This window comes from Salarias fasciatus, chromosome 8 (assembly GCF_902148845.1).
Source record: "Salarias fasciatus chromosome 8, fSalaFa1.1, whole genome shotgun sequence".
Lineage (NCBI taxonomy): Eukaryota > Metazoa > Chordata > Actinopteri > Blenniiformes > Blenniidae > Salarias > Salarias fasciatus.
The window spans coordinates 16,501,956-16,522,958 of record NC_043752.1 but is presented as its reverse complement, the minus strand read 5'-3'; the positions used below and the strand labels follow the sequence as shown (position 1 = coordinate 16,522,958).

At 45.7% G+C, this 21,003-nt stretch overlaps 1 protein-coding gene across 1 annotated transcript in view; it reads left to right on the top strand.

The window, feature by feature from the left end:
* Positions 1 to 21,003, top strand: part of atrnl1b (attractin-like 1b) — a 49,947-nt gene that overhangs the window by 23,937 nt on the left and 5,007 nt on the right. Inside the window, exons 21-27 of the mRNA XM_030097861.1 lie at positions 2,905 to 2,957; positions 4,478 to 4,572; positions 4,649 to 4,727; positions 6,697 to 6,854; positions 9,493 to 9,554; positions 12,400 to 12,478; positions 18,707 to 18,814. Of these exons, the coding sequence (XP_029953721.1) occupies positions 2,905 to 2,957; positions 4,478 to 4,572; positions 4,649 to 4,727; positions 6,697 to 6,854; positions 9,493 to 9,554; positions 12,400 to 12,478; positions 18,707 to 18,814 (634 nt within the window). The remainder of the gene's footprint in view (positions 1 to 2,904; positions 2,958 to 4,477; positions 4,573 to 4,648; positions 4,728 to 6,696; positions 6,855 to 9,492; positions 9,555 to 12,399; positions 12,479 to 18,706; positions 18,815 to 21,003) is intronic.

Here is a 21,003-nt window from a genome sequence, read left to right as displayed (position 1 = left end):
ATGTTAATGTCGGTGTGTGTGAAAGACATCGTATGGGTCCACAGTTCTCCTCTCGTTGTGTGTGTGTGTGTGTGTGTGTGTTTACGTTTCGCCTGTTAAATCGGAGCGTGCACATACAAAGGTTCAAGCCGAGTGTAGATCAAATTAAGATACAGTGCAGGGGGATTGCCCCAAGTTCAGACGTGTGCACGGACGCATGCAAGTGTAGATTAAATTAAGATACAGTGTCGAGGAGCTGCGTTATACCGATCGGCGCTCGGGACACCGTGTGTATTTTTTGCCAGCTGCAAATGCCATGCGGTGGAGACGCTGGAGGAGCGATGTTCTGGAAGGCTCAGGAGCCTGTGGCGCCGTTTGTCCTCTGTCCTTTGTAGCATGGTGAAAGTGCACTCTACCCCGTCCTCGCCTGCTGCTTAGCATCGCGGAGAGCCGTCGCTGCCCCCGTACGATCACTCAGAGCACCCGGCCTTGTTCCTCAAGATGCGCCGGCCAGATAAAGATTTCCCATCCGTCTCAATCAGTCGGAATGCACTCGCAAGTGTCTGGGAGTCGTCGGCAGCTACAGTGCAACAGCTGTTAGCGGCAGAAGACATTACAATATATTAGCATTAAAGCAGTTGTCAAAAGAAAGCTGTTCTGTAGTTCAAGCATCCCCTTGGGTCATAGTTTAACAAATTTCCTTTTTACGCTTCCCTGCATGCTGACGGTTTTCCTCTCAGGTGATATTTAGGGTGTTGAGAAACGCTGGATGTGTTACACCCACCCTCGTCTGGCCGACTTGTTCTCGGCGCGGTACCTTCAGAGATGACGCCGCCTGTCTCGCGAGTGCCGCGGAACAGCCAATGCCAAATTATTTTTAGACGCGGAGTCACCGTCGTTCAATATCACATCACTAACAGCCTCCTCCTCTTCCTCCTCCTGCTCAGTGGCGTTTGTGTCTCTCATTCAGCCTGATCCCCCCCCCCCCCCCCCCCCCACCCCCCCCACCCCACCCTGCAGACTCCCCACCGCCGCCTCTGATGTTTCTCCTTGTAACGAATTCAGCTGCTAAAAACACAAGAACAGATATCGAATGCTCCGACTGCAATGAGACTCTGGCGTTATTTATTCAGTCGTAGTACAAGTGTGACATCAATCGACTTGTTTGTTACTCGACGGCGAAGACAGTGAAGCTCGGTGTGAAATAAGTGTTGACGGTTAAAGTGCAGAAAAGTCTAGGAGAGAGAAACTGGGTGGAGGTCGGCAGAGATTCAAAACTTGTGCAGCACCAATACTTGTGTTAACATAAAATTACTGGTTTGACTTCTTGAGTAGATGAAAAACTGCAGAATCTGACGTATCCTAAAGTAAAAATACATTTTTGACTTTCAAGGCATCTTAAACCTTTTGTTATAGGTACACTGCGTCAGTCAGCATGGACGCAGCAGCTCAGTCTTTACAAATGACACAGATCATAATTCAACTTGTATCAAAGTTTCCAGTACAAAACCAAATTATTTTTGAGTTAAAAAAAAACAAAACTTCGAACTGAACTTTGAGAAGGAATTTGTTTATATAAAGTTTTTTAGTTGAGAACAACTTTTATGATTGATCCGAAAACATCAAGTCTTGGCATTTAGTCATTATAGCTTGATTGATCTTAAATTCTTTCAGTTTTAGGAGGTATGACTGAATCACTTTCATAGAGGTTAAAACATGAACGAACCAGTATTAGGAAGGAAAATTGCAGATATTTGTGTTTAAATACCTGAAAAACCTGTTTATGGTTCGATAATAAAGTATGACGATCAGTTATTTGACAGGATTTCAGTGAGCGCACTGTATTTTACTTCACTTCACAAAGTGAACCTTTGGAAAACCACGAGCCTGAAAAAGCACCCATTGCGCACACACACACACACACACAAACACACTCACCACAGCGGAAGGCACTCTGGTTGTTCACAAATTATTTTGCTTGGCAGCACTTCATTTAAAAGTCAAACTATTGGGCGGATCTCTCAGCATCGCTGCTGCCGGGTGAAAACACAGTCAGCTGTTAAAGTGCAGTTTTCGTGACCCCAGTGACCTCTGACCCATCCCACGTCCTCATGCTTAAGAAAGATTTGAGCGTCAAATTCTGCTATTTATTTTGGATCTTTCTTCCCATGTTACCTTTGATTAGTTAGAAAAACTGAGAGTTATGTAACTTTCGAAACTTGTTTTTATGATTTTAAAACGACTTCCTTTGTTTCCGAGTTTCACCAAACGCGCGGATTGAAGAATCGAGGGTAGGATTAAAAGTAATGGGACAGTCACTTAGCAATCAAAGTAAACAGGCTGTGCTGTGAGCGTTTTGAGGAATGAAATCCAAGTTCTGAAAACTTGGCTTGAGAAACCTGAGTGGAACCGGCCCCAGGCTTTTTTCTAGCTTCTACTAAACTTCGCAGTCTCTCAGTTCTCGGTGTGTATCTCCCAAACATGATCGTGTACCACTTTATCTGGTTCTATCTTTAAATTACTCACCTTGATCAGTTGGAATTCTTCGTTTGGCTTCCCCTCCTCAGTTCAGGCTTAAACAATCGAGGAAGAACTCATTTGCATACGGTGTGTCGTTTGCTTAAAGGATTTTGAGGGATTAAACTTGGCGCGTTACTTTTTTGACGCCGCTCCCCGCGATCAGGTGGAAAAACCCGAACGTCTTTTGCCGCGTGTCACTGTGTCGCTTTGATAAACAAAAGTTTCATTAACTTTTAAACAAACTATCAGATGTAAGAGACTTGACGAGGCGCCAGCAGCAGGAGCTAATGCGCTGGCGCTCGGCGCGCACGCCGCCGCCGCCACCGATAAGAGGTATTCTTGCTCTCAATCTGTTAGCGCCCTTCTTCATCTTGTTCCCTCTCCTCTCTGTTTTCGCCACTGCAGATGTGACTCAGAAAACCGTTACCTTGGCAATCCACTCAGAGGAACCTGTTACTGTGAGTAATTCTCCACTGGACAGCTTCTTGCTGGAGAGACGGCACACACACATGCACACACTCGCGCATCAACCATCAACTTGTTTATTCTTGGCTTTCTCTCTCTCTCTCTCTCTCTCTCTCTCTCTCTCTCTGTCTTTCTCTTTCTTTCCGTCTCCACTTCCACTCTTCCGCTCAGGGCAGATGGAGCATTTTAGCACTTTGGCACCAGGGGCGCTTGTTCGGTGACAGAATGACTTGTCGTGAAAATGTCAAGTGCATCAGAGGGAGTGAGTGATTGAGCTAATCAAGGAGACGGAGGAGTAAAAATTCTCCACTTGTCTACTCACTCAATCACGCACCTACTCATTTATTCATTTAAAAACTTGACTAAATGATAGTTTGACTTATAATGGAAAAAAAATAAAGGGGGGGGGGGGAGAAAAAAAAATCCATGAAGGTGCAAAATGCAGTAAGATTGTTGAAGGAGAAGGAAACGACACAATGGCGACTGTTAGAGCGCCCGGCGGGATCACATCTGTGTGTACTGTACGCGCTGGTGTTTGTGCTCTGTGTGTTTATTTGCATGACTGTGATGTCCTTCACGGTGCTTCAGTACTTAGCGATTTGTTATCTGCCTCTCAGCACTCTGCTACTGACAACACAGCCTTTGCCAAGGTTTTGTCCCTCTTTTTTCTTTTTTTTTTGGTTTTTTTTGAAATGCCATAGCCTGACAGCAGGCTCAGGGAGGAGAAGACGGCAAGCCGAAAGCCTGAAGCTCCTTTTAACCTCTGGACACAACTGGAACTTCTCGAGGCCCCCGCGACGCACCGTTTGCTAGCGTGGCGCTCCTCACTGTCTGAAATGCCACTGCCCAACTTTTATTACCAATATTTGACTTTCACGGAGAAAACTGTCAGATTCCACGTTTGTTTATGTCCCGATCATTAAAATCGGAGCAAAGCAGGTCATTACAAAGTTTGAAGCGTTTGCAAAGGAGTTAAAGACATTCAGTTCAGTGCAATTTGCCTTTTTTCATCCCAAATGTTCTAAACCCAATTCGACCTCCTGCAGTAAATCATTCAGATTTCTAGAAACGAGTCGGACTCAGGCTGATGTACCGTGTAATTTTCTTACCAATAGATGTCTTCTGGAAATCCAATCGTCGACTCTCGGCCTTCAGCACACCCAAAAAGAGAACCTCCACATGAAACTCGAATATCTGATTAAACACATGATGCACATCTACATTTTTAAATCGTCTCTCCTTTATGCAACGCGTTTCTCACACCTGTTCTCAATAAGTCAGCCCAAATTCTGGCGTTTGTGCCAGTAGTAATATTGGATTTGTGCGTGGCATCACTGATTCACGATTACACTTCTGATTAAATCACCATTGTGGGACATTTGCATGTAATCCTACATGTTCTGGGCTCGGTGAGAAAATTGTCCACCCACAGTGTGCCGCGTTCTTCAGTCGCCACGTCGTCCTCATCCGCCGTCCCGTGTGTGTGTGTTTTTTTTTTTTTCCCCCATAACAGACAACCTCCTGATCGACTACCAGTTCACCTTCAGCCTCATCCAGGAAGACGATAACCACTACACCGCCATCAACTTCATGGCCTCGCCTGAGCAGGTAGCTTCACAAGCAAGCGGGACTCGGTTTGCAGTTTATTACGTTTGTGACCAATTGTTTTGTTTTCCTTCCGAAGCCCAACAAGAACCTGGATATGTCCATCAATGCATCCAACAACTTCAACCTCAACATCACGTGGTCCGTGGGATCAACAGGTACTGGGTCTTCACTCTGTCTTTTTTTAAACTGAGCCTTTTCCAACAGAATGATTCTCCATGGATGTTATTTATTAAATGGCTTGCAGTGGGAGTTGTTTAAAGGATGCACAGATCTCTTATACTGCGTTCTTGTAGCCAAGCCTCCCCTGTTTTTTCTGTTTATTTTGATTTGTAGTGAACGGTGCTTTGTTTTCTAGTTTTCCGCCTCCGACCGAGAGGCCCTCGTTTTCAAAGGGGTAAATGAATCTGTTGTGAAAATGCCTGAGCATTCAGCCGACGCCAGAGTTTCTCTTGCACAAATTTGAGTCGTATTAGTATGAAATTATTAATGAGCTCTTAAAAGGTTCTAAACCAAGCAGATTGCTGATCTGTTTTGACGCCGGCGTGCGAGGGGTTTTGTTCTGCGGCGAGAAGGAAAGCGCGATAATTATCGGCCTGATGTTGGATTTGATATTCAATTTGTTCCAATAAGTAGAGCCAATTATAATGAGCCAACATGCTTTGATTTTATTTATTTCAGCGAGATTTTCTCATTCACCGAGCTTTCATTTTGGGGATCTTTTCGACGTTCTTGTTGTTGTTGTGATTACAGCAGATTCTGTGATGTTCAAGAATCCTGATTTCCACTCGTTTCACATGACGTGTATCTCCATCTCTAAATCCCTGTCCGTCATAGGTTTAGGGTAAAACGTGTAACGGGACCCGTGTTGTGTTGTTTGCGTGCTCTCTGTCACCGCTGAGTGGATATTATGGGTCCCCTGAGAAGAGACACCCAAGGACACTGCAGTTGTCCAGTACCCCCTGTTTATCTCTTTACCCCCCCCCCTCCCCGTCCTCCTCCCCCCCTCCTGCCCTCTCAAGTCATCTGCCACTTTTCCCCCTCGTCCCCACAACACTGACATTTTCCAGCCTCTAAAACACGTTAACCCGCCGCGCTCCTCTCCGCCACCTTAACCTTTTCGTCACACCGTCATTAATATTTGAAGTCCCTTCTCCTCCCCGTAAAAAAAAAAAAAATAAAGATACCGGCGTCTCAGAAGGAGCGGGAGCCTCTTCACAATCGACAAGAGCACGAGGCGCCTTTGGGTGGGTGGGTGCGAGGGTGTGGGGGTGCGGGGGGTGATTTCAATTAAGATAAACGTGCGCACGTAGACACACTCAAGCTGTCATTTTCAATGCTTTTGTTTCAGAGCTGTGGGTTGGAATGTCAATGCTGAGGACCCGCTGACACGAGGAAGAATAAGAAATGACTCGGAACGTTTAGTTAGATGGAAAATAGACTTTTCCTTTTTCTTTTTTTCTTTTTTTTTCCTCCCTTCAAGAGTTTGGGCACAAAATAAGTTGGCTGTGCTTTCATGAAGGGTATTAGGGATTGTATATAAACAAGACAATTTCTGAGATTTACACTTCAGCTCGGCGTCAAAGAAAACGCCATCATCCCCGACTTCCAACTGACGCCGCGCTTTCGAGCTAACTACCAGTTTTGGGGGTGTTGTGATATCCTCCCAGGAATAATAACACCCTGCTCACCAGTACTGAAACCCAACGAGCACAAACAGGAATTCATAACGACAGTCGGCCCAAGCAAAAGCTTCCAGTTGCCCCCGCGCTGTGTGTACCTACCCCAAGGACAATAAATGCAAATTTCTCCATGTGAAAATACACCGCGGCTCTTTTTCCCCATTTAGAAATAAAATATGTCCGGCGCGTGCAATCAGGCAATAAAGCTCCGCTCTGCTTTAGGTCGACGGAAACGAAGTTGAATGCAGTCAAGACATCATAATAATTGCTCATGAGAGCTTTCCTGTTGTTCCAAATGGCTTTCTAAATCCATTAATGCAGCCGTAATAACACGTTGCAGCAGGTCCAGCCCCGTCTCGGTGTGTAGGTGCTTCGTTTTTCTTTTTTCTCCCTGAGCGCCTAAATGGCAGCAGTGCTGAACGTGTCCTCTTGCTTTCCTCAACAGCTGGAACCATTTCTGGAGAGGAGGTGCCCATTGTCTCCAAAACAAACATCAAGGAGTACAGAGACAGTTTCTCCTGCGAGAAGTTCACCTTCAGAAGCAACCCCAACATTACTTTTTATGTCTATGTCAGTAACTTCTCATGGCCCATCAAGATCCAGGTAAGGACCGCGCTCACGACCTTCAGCCGACTCGAATAAAGCACCGCAAACCCATTTCCTGTTACATATTGTGTTGTCATTTTGAAATCGTTCACGAGATTTACATTATACTGGAGGGAGGGGGGGGGGGTAATCTATAGAGATCAAATTTATAAATAAGAGGTCCCAGTGCAGCAGGCATGTGGGGAGCAGGCGCAGCGCCTCATTGTTGCTCAGGGTGATTTCAAGTACACTTCATTGTAATTACAGATTTAATGAGCGATAGTTAACGTGCATAGGTGCGCAGCTGTTTTTTTAACAGGCAGAAGCAAAGCACCGTTAAACATTTCTGCTCTTCGCCTGTGAAGGGATTACGCGCAAGGGGGGGGGGCTTTGATGGGCGCAGACTCTTACAACACCGAGAAATGTCATCCATTTGCTTTTTAGTTGTTTTGGGCGTGCCGCTAACGCAGCAGTGAAAGAGCAGTTAAAGAAGCAAACAAGAAAACTCCGGGTTCGGTCACGAAAAGCAATGAAGGAAAAATGATTAAATGCGAGGGACGTCTGCAGAATGACAAGGTGGAGCAAGTTACAGAGGAACAGGAATCCATTGCAGCTCCTAGTCAGAAGGAATGCGTTCGGTTTACTGGGAGCAACAGTTTGGAACCGGGAATTCTGCTTCTCAAACCTCTGTGTGTGCTTTGCTGCTTATTTAAATTTAAAACAGAAGGTGGAAACATGACTCAAGGTGAAACGACAAAAATATTAAAAAAAAAAAAAAAAAAAGCAGTTTGTAACAACTGAAGATCAAAGAATCGCTTCGCCTTTGTCAGCGAGATCAAATCTGAAATAAGGGCTCCTGACACTTTAATGTGAAGAGTGTCGCTCCTTTAAACACACGGGACTGTGATCAGCGCTGCTGAAACACTGAAGCGAGCAGCGAAAGCTCTGGTTTAAGAAACGCGATACATTAAGATAACTGCTTTCGTTCTTAATAGCGGCGCACAATACCCATTTCGCTAATTAACCCACTCTCAAACATTGATTTTTATATTCCGTCCCACCTTTCCACATGCTGGATGAGCGGATCACCTTGGGGTAATAATATCTCTGGGGTCAGCCCATCCGAGGAGGTGGCCCAGTAATAGTTTTCTATTAGATTTTCTGGCCGGCAGTCACTTATTTATTATGGACTGGCCGGAGCTGTTGGAGCAAATAGCCTCTGTAACAGGATAAGCTCCCGCTTCCCTGCTCCGTGCTGCAGGCCCGAGACCGTAAACCCGAACCAGATAAAGCCCGATTGGAGACCGAGCACTCATGGCCCGTTTTGTATTTACTGTCCCAAACACGTGAAGCGAGCATATAAATGTGGACGAAGATTACAAAGAGCCGTCTGGAGCGCAGACTATTCCAGTTGCGTCATGGCGCGTCGGCGTAATTGCGCTCCGACAGACTGCCCCGCGTGATAAAAGTCCACTCGTAATAGAAGAAGGCTCTGGAATGATGCGATTGATTGGAGGAGATGGATGAATTGAAATTAAATTAACCCTCCACGTATTGCTTTGACCTCATGTGAAAGCAGGGTTGCTAAAGAGGGAAGTCCCGAGTATTAAAAAAAAGCTACAAAAACACACGAGCGGAGTGCGTTTGAGTCATGTCACCGAGCATCTCCTCTCAGATCACCGATTCTCCTCTTAGACAGGTGATGTTGTCCAAATAGAACATCCAGAGACTCTCTCCAGTTATTTGAATTTAATGTTTTCACTGAAATGTTCTTATAACGGGGAAACAGTGCTGAAAGCTCAAAACTTTGTCAAGGTGGAACATTTCAGAAACGCTCTAAACGTTGGAAAACGCAGCTTTGTGAAATTCTTGCTCTCTGCAAATCAAAGATGTCGCAAAATGCTTGTAGTCCGCGTCACAGCTAATAAATCTGCCAATGTTTACTCTGTCGTTTTACTTTTGGAGATTTGAAGAGGGAAGACGCGTCGCTCAAAATGTCTCGGACCAAAGAGGAAAACATAGTTTGGGACCAAATTGCTCAAAACAGCGAAAGCGAAACATCACAGGGAATTTAATTTCAACCGTTACAACTTCAGTAAAGTCAAAGTTAGCTGTGAACAGACATCGTTTTCAGAAAGTTGAACCATCAGATGACTCCACATTTGAGATATGAACCCATGACAGTAGAACAGAGCGGCCCGGCCCCTGCGGATGACGTCGGTTTGCGTCTCGCTGCTTTCAGGCGCAGAATGCCTCCAGAGCGGCTCCGGCAGCAGATAATGACTTGTCACTATGATACGGCCATTCATGTATGAGCCGACTGCCAGCGCTGTGTGTAATCTGTCTTTTAATGAAGATGAAACATATGCTTGACCCATTATTCCCTGGCTGTGTTGCCGCGCTGTAGCGGTCCCCCCCCCCCACCATCCAGACAGATGTGTCAAATTATCTACGTTTGAAATCATGTAGGATCCTGTGAGATGGTTGGACTTTTGAAAGTAAACATTGCATGGCACTCTTGATTCCTTAGTTTAATTTTATTTTAATCACATTCATCATTAAGTAGGATTCAATTTGAATAAAGCCTTCATTAGCATCTGTCAGTTGTGGCTGTGGTTCTTGTCTTCAGCCTTTTGTTCTTCTTTATCCCGATTAGATCGCCTTCTCCCAACACAACAGCATCATGGATCTGGTCCAGTTCTTTGTGACATTTTTCAGGTGAGTGTTTCGGATATTTTACACAACCGTCTGTTCCTCTGAGCTGCTTCAAGTGTTCATCAGTCAGAGAAACATGATCCACAAGCTCTTTTATTCTCCACTCCTGCCTCCCAAGGGAAAGGGGCGGGGGGGGGCTTCTGGAGTTACTCGAGCCTGCTGGTCCAGTTCTGTTTACCGAGTGCGTGGAACTGCTTCTCGTGGCTTCAAGGCAGTGATTCCCCCCCCCCCCCCCTTTCTTTAAGTGGCAAATGAACAGCCAGTGACAAGTTGAATAGGTGCATATTTCCCCTGCAAGTGGCGTCTGAAGAGAAGGCGTGGGCGATCAAGATATGAGAGCTCTTAATGATTTCTCATCCCGAGAGCTGCGATGGAGGTCTTTCATCATGGAAATGTTTAAAATGAGTCAATTGGGCTGTTTCTAAAGCACGCCAAAAGTCTGAATAAATGAAGTGGATGTGAGGATGATTGATGAATTTGTGCTTTGGGTTTGCGTACTTGCTTGTTTGAAAAGCTTCCACATTAGATCTGTTTCAAAGCCCGGCGTGCCGGAGTCGTACCTGCGCTCTCTTTAAACCCCAGCACAGTGCAGCATGCAGCGTTCGGTCTTCAGCTCCTCATTGATAGGTATGAGAACGATTTTCCCCAACACCGATAGTCAACAGCTCTGTAACCACAGTGCCGTTTTCCCCCCGCAGTTTGTTTGTGTGTGTTCATTTTCTTCAAGGTGTGCTGCCCGCAGCCGCTGACGGACTAACATATTATCTGTGTAGGTGTCACAGAGGGAACAGAAGACAGCCTTTGCCTCGGGCACCTGTCCGTCACTGCCCGGTCCACAATAACTTTCCCGAAAAGCTGTCACACAAGCATTTATCTTCTGCCTCCAACTGATCACATTACTGTTTGAATAGCCAAAAATCCAGGAATCCTTGGGAGGGAAGGAGGGAAAGATGCAGCTTATTTCATCCAAAATGTGTCAGACAGCTGCTTACATCAGTTTGCACAGGAAACTATTTGAAATGCGCCACAATTATGCAAAGCAGCTCCACTTTGAGGCTTTTTTTTTTTCTCCCCCCACCCCACAAAACGTTTCTTGCTTTAAGTAAGTTTATGTTTTTGTGAGACTATCGGCGCCTCATGCAGGCTGATGCTCTCAATCCAAAGGAAATCAGTTTGGGTTTTTCCACAATACGGCACACATCTTTCCTTTTCACCTGCCTGATTCTGTTGTCATTAGTATGCAGCGAGTTTTTTTCCTCTTTTCTCTCAATGTCAGGCAGTTTCTATTCATTCTGGTGGGCCTTTGTTTGCGTCCTTGTTGTCCGGTTGTCACTGACCCATAAACTGAGGGAAAAAGTGAAAAGCCCTGCTGCCATTACAGAGCCAGTGTGTGTGTCTCTGTGCGAGTGTGTGAGTGTTTCCAGAAGATTTGAGGAGGGCTGAACCTGCGGGGAACGTAATCAGCCTGATGACAAAATGTCAGATCGCCCCACAGGGTTCCCAGACCTCCTTGTATGCAGGATAGAGGGTGAAGAAATGACGGCATGACTTCGCTCTCTCATTGTTTCGTCTCCTGAGTTTACTCGAGTATCGTCTCCCCGTCTTCGACTGCAGACCGACGAAGCGCCCTCCTTTTCCTCGAACTCTGCGTTCCTCATAGTTTCGGCATCGTCTCCTTGTGGCACAGTTTTGTTTTCCCCCCCAGTTTGTTTTATGTATTGTGATTTGAGCCGTTTTACCAACTAAAACACAGACAATGTAAGCCAGATATCTGTGGAGGAATTTCTGTCACTCCAGACACATCGGACTCGCTCCCGGCCCCTCCCCTCCGTCCGCCGTTATCTTCAAAGGTGTCTCAGATGGTGCAAGCACTTCTAAAAGATTGAAACGCTTTCCAAGCTTTTACAGCTATAAAATAAATTCCACCTGTGACACCTTAATCCCCCCTTCCCCTCTTTTTTTTTTTTTTACGCCCCCTCACATGATCGCCTTCTTCAGCCGTCCCCTCCGACGGCTTTAACAGGCCTGAAGTTTACATATCGCGCAAACTGGCCCTCGACATTGGAGCCCGTTAACGCGTCTCTGGTGAAATGCGTTCATCGGACCAGTCGGCCCATTACAGAAACGTGGCACTTCCCCTAAGACCGGGGATTAGCGCTCATATTACATCATGTGTTTCAAATCCAAATGGGATGGTCTTTGTTCGTGGACGTGCGGGGCCGCTTCATGCTCCCTTTAATTATAGTCGGCGGGGAAAAACTGCTCGAAAGTTTGACACATTTTAACTTCCCGACTTTTGGGGTTCATGCGAAAACAGAAAATGTTACCTGGAGTCGTATTTGATTCTTTTACTTTACACACTATGTAAATATTTTGATGTTTGGTAAATTATTTCTTGTGTTGCTTAGAAATAATCAAAACTGGCGACAATACTTTATATTGATGGCGTTCCCACACAGACGGGGTAGAGCTTGGTCCGGAACGCAGCCGCTCGCGCGTGGTTAAAAGGGGCCGAATGTCTCTTAAGCTCATAATAATCTTCATATTCTCATCTGTCACAGGGATAATGAAGTGGGAGCTCCCAATCACTCATACTTTTCTATCCCAGCGGTGTTGCTGAATTTCCCTTGACTAATGGTCGTGCCGTTGGATTATTAATTGAAGTAATCGGCCAAAATATTCACTCCGCTAATAATTGAATGTGCCAGAGCCTTGAATCATGTGTTTCTGACTTTCTTTGGGAATCTAGATGGAGTGTTAAGTTGTTTCTGGGAAATACGACTTCCAGGAACAGCTGCTGTTTGTTATTATTCCCCTTCCTGACGTCTCTCCGTTTCTTTGGTGGCAGTTGCTTCCTGTCCCTCCTGCTGGTGGCTGCAGTGGTTTGGAAGATCAAGCAGACCTGCTGGGCGTCACGCCGCCGAGAGGTGAGTCCGTTCAACCTGCCCGGTCGACATGTAAAGCAGTTCTCGGAAAATACCTCATCTGTTTCGTTCGACGAGCGCATTCGCTCCGTCTCGGGTAAACCGCACTTTAGTCAGGAAAAGGCTGGGAAGAAAAACATGGTGGATGAGATTCTTTTGTTTTAGGAAAAAAACTGTGTGATAGTCAATATAATCAGGTAATGGAGCTAAAACGTGCAAATACATTCTATCAATTTAAAAAAAGTAAGATTATCATTGAAAATTCAATATTATGCGTGGAGTTTCAGGGTGTTTGTTTTGGGGAAGAATCTAAGTAATGAGATCCTGCGAGTGACTCAAGGAAAGAGGGGATATTAATCATTAAAATTCAGGGCCGGTGTGAAAGAGCGGGGTCGCAAAAGATGGAGATGAAAGGAGGTGAAAGATGAGATGATTGGCAGGAGGAATGATAAAAGACGTCGTGCAGGCGAGGGAAGACGGCAGCAAAACGTATGCAAATTCACCCGACTGCCCTCAACTTCTGCGGCATTGAGGGGCGTCTGGAAGAGCGGCCGTCATTTCCATCTCCTCGGAGTCCATCCCACATTCTCCCGTCTCGTATCCAGAGGCAGGAAGTTGCATTTGGCGCACCTGCAGCCTCATGGCCCGCCGTCTCCCAATTTATTTCCCTTTTGGGTTCGACGCCGATAATCGCAGGATCCGGGTTTTATACGCTCTAATTGATATATGAAAGTAAACAAGAATGATGGCCGCCGCGACTCCGAATCGGGCCGATCCAAAAAATTAAAAGTCAATAAAAAATTAATGCAAGCAGATGGGCGCGCGCGCTATTGAAATTCCGCTCACTCTTCCTGTTGACTCTTGCCACGCGTGTTATTTGTCAGCGTCCTTCAGCTGTCAGACGGAAACAAATACAGAGTTAAATGAAAACCTTTGTGTCATGCAGCCGCGGGGCTGAGAGGTTTAGCGGCGAAGGCAACAACATGTTTAATGCTTTTTCTATATTCGCTGTCTCTCGGTGATTGAGTTCTTCAGCAGTATTGATTGGCTCGTTTTGCAGAAGTGTGTTTTTAATGCGATTTCTTTTAAATCTCTCGCTGCGGTTTGTTTTCTCAGCTGTAAAAGTCGCTCGTCCGTCTTTTGGCTCTTTCACCAGCAAGACGTGTATTTTTCCTCTTTAAGGGGAGATTCGATACACACTATTTCACACTATTTTCTACAGTATTTTTTTTTTTCATTTATTTACTTTAGACAAACTTTGTTCCACCAACATGTTTCCCCAGAATAAATTTACGGTTAACATAAAGTATTTCTGATGTGTATTGTTAAAAGCTGCGTGAAGCTTGGAGAGACGTTGCCCTCAGACTCTCGCTGTGGCATTTCCAGGTGCCCTACTTTCAGAGAAGCACTGTTAAGAGAGGGTGTGTGTTAGTAACCTTTCCCCAGAAGCTGTGGCGGCCTTACGGCGGTTTCCTCAGTGCCGTTAAGCACTTCTCATGTCGCGTTTCTCTCGGCCGCTCTTCCTCTGGACTCACCTGTAGAGATGGTTTGGATCCGAGTCTCATGAAGTGTTTATGTGAACGATCGATGATGTGGTGTCATTGGTGAACTGATCGCCGTGTCCGGTTCATTTGAAGAAGCTGGGGCGCAGCCTGGCTCGTCCAAAATAAAGGCTGAGAGGATTTGGCCGGCGGGACAGTCGAAGCCTCCGTCTGACAAAAAAAAAAAAAAAAAGATGTGTAATGAATGAGTCTTAATGAGGCTTTCAGAAGTGGCAACGGCAATAATGAGAGGGAGACGCAGCCAGGCGGCGTATGGATGACCGATTCTGAACTTCTTTTGCTGGATGTCCAGTGTTGAACCAGAACGCTGACAAGTTATTTAACTGTGATTCTTTTTTGTGATTGATCAAGCTGATTTTTCTCTTTCGTCTTCCAAAACCGATCGTTTGCCGGAAGAACGAAGGGTTGGCCGAACGGTGAAAATGTGTCTGTGTTTGGACGGTTTCGGTCGAGGATAGTTGACGAGCCTTGGATCCCGAGCAGCGACGAAAGGAGGGTGAAGCTGTAAATGCCAGCGACGAGGACAAGGGCTGACCTCTTTGAAGCTACCTGTGGGGGGAACGGGAGGGGGAGGGGGAGGGAGGGGAGGGGCGCTGACATTTAACCAGACCGCAACACCACGGCGCGACACACAAACATATGGGTTCATCTGATGTGGCTGTGTTCACTCACGGCCGGGGTCGAGACGGTCATTGAAAGTGATGAATATTTGGAGAAAAAAAAAAAACTGCTTTTTGTTTTATTTAACTGTCCCTTGGAGTTTTTTTAAGCTTCATTATATATGTAGCTGGTTTAAACCATGTCAGCTATTCAGCATTATACTGATATTGTATCAGCTGGATGATAGTTTCTCTTGGACGGCAGCGGTTGGATTTGGATGCTTTGCAGCTGCTGGCGTGTCAACAGACTCTCAGCAGGTATCTGGACGGAGAAGAAAGGCCTGCGTGGGTCAGGACGCGCTGCTTCGGGTTCCACTTTCAGTAATACGCTCGTGAGATTGAAGCCTTGTCAGACACAGGATTTAAATAAAGGAAGAGAGCTGCGTTTCTTTTGTCTGCAGCTAAATTTGATTGGCTTCAGTTCTTTTTTGTTAGGGTAGATTTTCATGTTCGTTCAGTGTGGAGCGGCTTCACCAGGGTTAGAAATGAACAGCATCTCGAAGCACACGGCTGTGCGCTCCAACTCGGTGGCATCCCTCTCTGCTCTTGAAGCACTCAATCAGCGGCCATCGATCGCTCCAATGAGATTATCTCACTCTTAAGCCCCTCGTCACCTCGCTCGTCCTTTGTTCAGTTAAAAGTTTGCGCCGGGATCATTTTCGCTGAGGCCAGAGAGAGAGAGCCTCTCTGCGATGGGCGAGCTGTCGCTCACCTTGGGAGTCAAGAACTTCAGAGATGCAGGTTAATTCAGATTTAAAGAATTTAATTTACAGAATTTAAGTTCTGTATGCCATGTTGAAGTGGTTCCCAAGCTTTTTTTTTTTTTTTATATATCTAGAAGCACCCGAATTTCTGGAATATCTTACTGTTTTTCTTCTTTTCTCTCGCATATGTACCCATGTTTAGCTTGTCGGGCTCAGAGCAGAATTTTTTCGAGCTGTTTTTCCTCTTCAGTTCACAGGATGTGACTAGAAAAATAAACTTGCACTGACATTATTTAACTCATTACGCGCCTCGCCTTAGAAGATCATTGTGAACTTGATCTGCCGTCCTCTGGTTGAGGAGTTGAGGGAAGCCACCCACTCATTTCCTGAGTTTGTGTTTACTGTTTTCTCTCTATAAAAAAAAAAGAAAAAAAAAGAAGAATTCGTCGAGAGCCCGCGGGTACAAGCAGTGATCTTTGAAGGGGACACAGTGACCTGCCGAGGTGTAGAATACGCTCCGAGGCGGGATGACACCCGGCCTTTCCTAGACTCCGGTGAGGAGAACAAAATGCCGTATTCACTCCACAGATAATTCATGCGCTCACTTGCCAAATTAATCAAGCCGCGTAGCAGTGCACTTCATGGCCGCCGCCCTTATCGGAGCCGTGAATGGCTCCAGCTTGTATTCTTGACAAAATCAGTCTGTCATTGCACAGGCGTTAATTGGTTTTACAGAGTTCACTCCTGCCTTTTGTCATTAACTTCATTAATTCATTTCTGGAATCTCTCCGGTATTGTATTGGCCCTTTGACGATTGTATTCCTGGCACTTTTTCTTTTTTCTTTTTTTTTTTTCTTTTTTCCTCCTTTCCGTGCTGCATGTTCTGGACACCGAGCGAAGCGCCGGCGTTCCCTGACTTTGCTCGGCCTCCCTCCTCGCGCTTTGTTGCTTTAAACGAATTCTGCAACATGATAAATAACATCACCGCTATCTGACATTTAGGATGAATGTTGTTGGATTTGAAGCTTTTGTGTTGGGAACCATAATAAGCCGTGAGCTGTTTTCTTGTTTTGCAACAACCTCGCAGGGCCCTCCATCCTCCGTTTATCTTTCCGAAAAGGGCAAAATTTCTCATTTTTGACCCGCGGTGGCCCGGCAGCTCAAATCTATAGGTTTTGTATTGCTCCTTTGATGTTTAATGGTTGAGATGTACAACAATCTAACATGGGACTTCAGATAGAAAGTTTAAAAATCAGGGCTACAAAAAGAAAAATCAATCCAGTGATCAATCTCAATTTCACTTGGCTGTTGTCGTTTTATTTATTTATTTTTTTCCCCTTCCTTTCTTAGCTTTACCTCCCTGAGGGAGGATTTTCAAGAGCGAGTCGACAGAGCACCAACAGAGCGCCTTCTCCTCGTTCGCCTCTCGACAGAGACCCCGCGAAACGCAGAAGGTTTAGTCTTTAAAAGGCGTCGGCACGAGCCGCACCGTTCAGGATGCATCATTTATGATCCGTGCAGAAAGCTCCGTTTTTTTTTTTGTTTTTTTTTTTCATTTGGTAAACTTTTTATTTGACAGACGAGTCTCAGGAGGAGGGAGAGACGAGACAGTTGACAAATCTGTAGCGCCGCGAAGGATGATGGATGGTTGGCTCGAGCCAGCTGAGACCCACCCCGAAAAAAACTTTGAAGGGTCGAGTGCAGGCACAGAGTGTCCTCTCATTATCAGCATTTAAAGTGCAAAGTTTCATTTCTTTTTAAATGTTATCACGCTGACATTCATTAGATTTGTTACTGAAATGTCATAAAAAGCAGTAACAGGTATATTTGTCTCGTTTGTAATGTAAAAACAAGGAATCGCACCTAAAATATGTAGAAAATCAGTAAAAAGCTGTAAATTCTGGCTCATCGAAGCTTGTTTGGTTTTATTTGAGGAGTTTTAAAACCTGATGTGAGGCGGTTTATTATGTACAGTGTTAAAATCCACAAATGATTGATACCTTCATTGAAGCGCTGCCTCAGTAATAACAACAGATCGCTCCCAACTGCCTCCTTTTGACAACCTTTTTTATTTCCTGAGCATCTTTCTGTGAACATGTCAGACAGATTAATATGTTGATACACTCCCGGACACTGATTCGAATCGTTTCCGGCTTTTTTTTTTTTTTTTTTCCTTCTTCTTCCTCACATGTTAATTTCCACCCTGCCGTCAACCTCCGCGGACCCCATATAAAATTTGTCAATTAATAGCCGGACTAATGAACACTTAATTACGCCGGGAGTGAGCCGGGGTGAGGGGGTGTGGAAACACGATTTTCAGGGTTCATTACTACCCCAAGGGCACTTCTCTGTTCCCTCACTGCTGACCCACAATTTCTTTAAAAGGCTACTGCGCAAAAAACTGAAAATCTGAACGTTTTTGAGCACATTTTGGGTTTTCTTCGCCGCTCCGCAGTCGGATGTTTCTTGGCGTGTTTGTGAGAGAATCCAGGTTACGAGGCCGACTGTCCCGACCACTCCCAAGTTCCTCGTAATCTGAAGCACAATTAGATCTTAATGCGGCGTGCTTAAGCTCGTCACAAATCCAATAGCAATCAGCGATGTCCTTGGTGTGAAAATGGCGGCCTGTTTAGATATTGATCAGACGGCGCGGCGCTGATGAAAGTGTGGCGCTCGTTGTTTTACAATATTGATTAGCGGGCGAACACGGGGGGCTATTTTCCTCCTCCGTCTGAGCGGCAGGAACCGTGTCGCTCGGCGGTGGAGACGGGAACCTCGGCGTTTCTAGAAGCTCTGACACACGTTTTTTCCTAAGTTTCTCCGAGACGGGAAAGGAATTCCTGTCGATCTGTGGCTGGCGGCGTCGATCAGATTGAACACAAAATGACGTCGAGCTGTAATTGCTATCTTTTCCCTCCATCTTTATTGTATCATAAACAGACAGAAGTCTTGAACGGGAGCTTCAGGACTCACGTAGTTCTTCATTTCCAGAGGCCGTGAATGTTCTTTCACCGTTTCTTCATTGATGTTCAGTATTGATTTTCTGTAATCACAGTAACATGTTTTATGATATCATATAAATAAAATAGAACAATACAACCACCAAATAATGACTAAAGTGTTGATTTTCATTATTTCTCTGATAGGAATGGGCGAGTGTGAGTGTTGTTTCACCCTGAGGAGAACTCTACAGCCGGGTTTTGACATTTTAATGGCTCTACCTGTGAGACATATGGAGCGTGTGCGGTGACGCCGCCATTGTTTGGTAGCGTGTTCGTCACCCGTCGTCTGTGTTTGACTCCGCAGCAACTGATGAGGGAACGTCAGCAGATGGCCAGCCGGCCATTCGCCTCGGTCGCCGTGTCGCTGGACGCCAGAGGAGAGTTGACAGAAGTGTTGCAGCCGGTGGTTGATGTGAGTCTTACTCATTTGCTTTCGCGCAGACACACACACACACACACACACACACACGCACACACACACAGACACGTTATGCCTCCAGGCCTCACAGGAACATTATAGTGACTTGCATTCAGTTCCTGAGGCTTAATCACCAGAGTGTATATCTTCTCCAACACTTCCACTGGTTCGCTTCATTATTTATTTTTCAATTTTACTGATCGACAAAATGAACTTTTTAATCTTTCAGAACAAAACGGGATGGCCACTGCTTGAGGAGGCGTCGCCGAACGAGATTAGCCGCTTTGATAATGGAATATTCACGTCAAGGCTTCTTTTGGAACGTTTAACATTTCTCCTGCGTCCCACAGGGTGTATTTTACTCTGTTTTCATTTCACCTAATTTGTTCTCTTGGGTTGTTTACTGGGAATACGCTGCGCCGCGCTTCGGCATTCAGCCTGTGATTGATTTATTCGTTATCACACGCTGGATGCCGATGTGCTTTTGCACTGAATTATTCTTTTCCACTTGCTGCCGCACTTTATTTATTCCTCCGATGCTTTAAAAAAAAAAAAAAAAAAAAAGTCTGGCGCTGAGTAGAGCGCGGGGGTTCGGCCGCCACACGGAATAAAAGCATAACCGAGAGCGGCGTCCTCGCAGCGGCGACAGAGGACCAATAGCGACTCCTCAGCCGGGACCGGCCTCGGTGTCACCTGCTCCTGAGAGAAGTAAAATCACTGTGGCACCCGGGAAAGAGGCCCCATAATGCACTGCTGAGTGGCGCTCACTGTGCATTACGGTATCGTGAAGGGCAATGTAAAGAGAGAAAAAAAACAGTGTTCCTTGGCTCTGAGTGCCCTATTTTGTTGCACTTTACAAGCAGTGGGGCGGAGAGGAACTCTGAATGGTGCTTTGGCCTAATTTAGGCAAAATGTTAATTACACACTTGTCAGTGGGACGCGTTTCTGCCCGGCGTTTATTAATGCGTTCCAGCAGAGATCCTCCCTTTCTTTGCACAGAAATCAAAGACAGTGGTTCCTGTTAAGAGGCGCGGTAGAGGAGCGGGGGGGGGGGGCTTTTAAAGCCGCCAGAGAGTCTCTCGCCGCAAACAACGTTTCAAGCTGTTTTGGAAATGATAACTGAGAGGGGGAAAAAAAAAACACATTAGTCTTCTGCCGCTCGACCCTTTCAAGGTGCAGCGTGGACCTGCGAATGTGTGACTTTGAATACTTCGCTGAGGCGTCCGCGCAGCTTTTCGGGACGGCAGAAACCACCGGGAAAGTCTGCCGGTGTTTAGAGAGAATTGGCCTGCGCGGACGCTCAGTTTGTTGCATTGAAATTTTAGTTTTTCCTTTGATTCTTTACTCACCATGTTATTTTTTTTTCTTGTTTTTACCCTGAACGAAAACACATTGGGGTTTTTTTTTCAAGAATAAATCAAAAAGGGAAGAAAATACTAATATTTTTTTCATTCCAACACCTTTTTATCTGCGTCTATTTGTGCTGAAGTTCCTTGTCTGTTGGATTGAATCACCCACCCCCCCCGTCACTGGATCATTACTCGATATTTAATAGATACTGACCACTGCGGCCCAGACCCTCCCCGAAAAGAGCTGTAGGTTTGAAGATATCGTTTAGCCGTCACACATCCGTCTCCGTGTTCATCCATCATCTCTACGGGCCTCGTCCTCTTTATGGCTCTGGCCCTTGTCAGACTTGCTGAAATCCTCGCGCTCGGCCATTTTTCTTGCTTCCAGCACACCCAATTTGAGGACAAAATGTTCACTTGCTGCCTGATTTATCTCACTAACGGGCGCCATGAAAAAGACAGAATCGGTGTTTGTCATCTTGACTTGTCGGTGGTCGTAATGTTCTGGCGAATCTGTGTATAAAACACAAAAACTTTGATTTCTGTTGTGTTTTCTTGGAATATTTCAGGCTAAAATAATTTGCAGGGCGAGCACGCCGCCATCGCGAAGCAACAGCTTTCCAAATGTGTTTATGCGTGTTGGACGATCGGGTCTTTTTCGGGAAAGTCGAATCTCCGCGTCTCCAAATGCTCAGATGGAAACGTCGGAGCGTCGCACGCCTTGGCACCGGCTGAAGGTGAACTGTACGGATCGGGCCTTAATTCTCTTTCGCGAAAGGTTAATTGGCGAGCATCTGGCGCCACTTAACCAGCAGAAATATTTGTTGGTGTGGA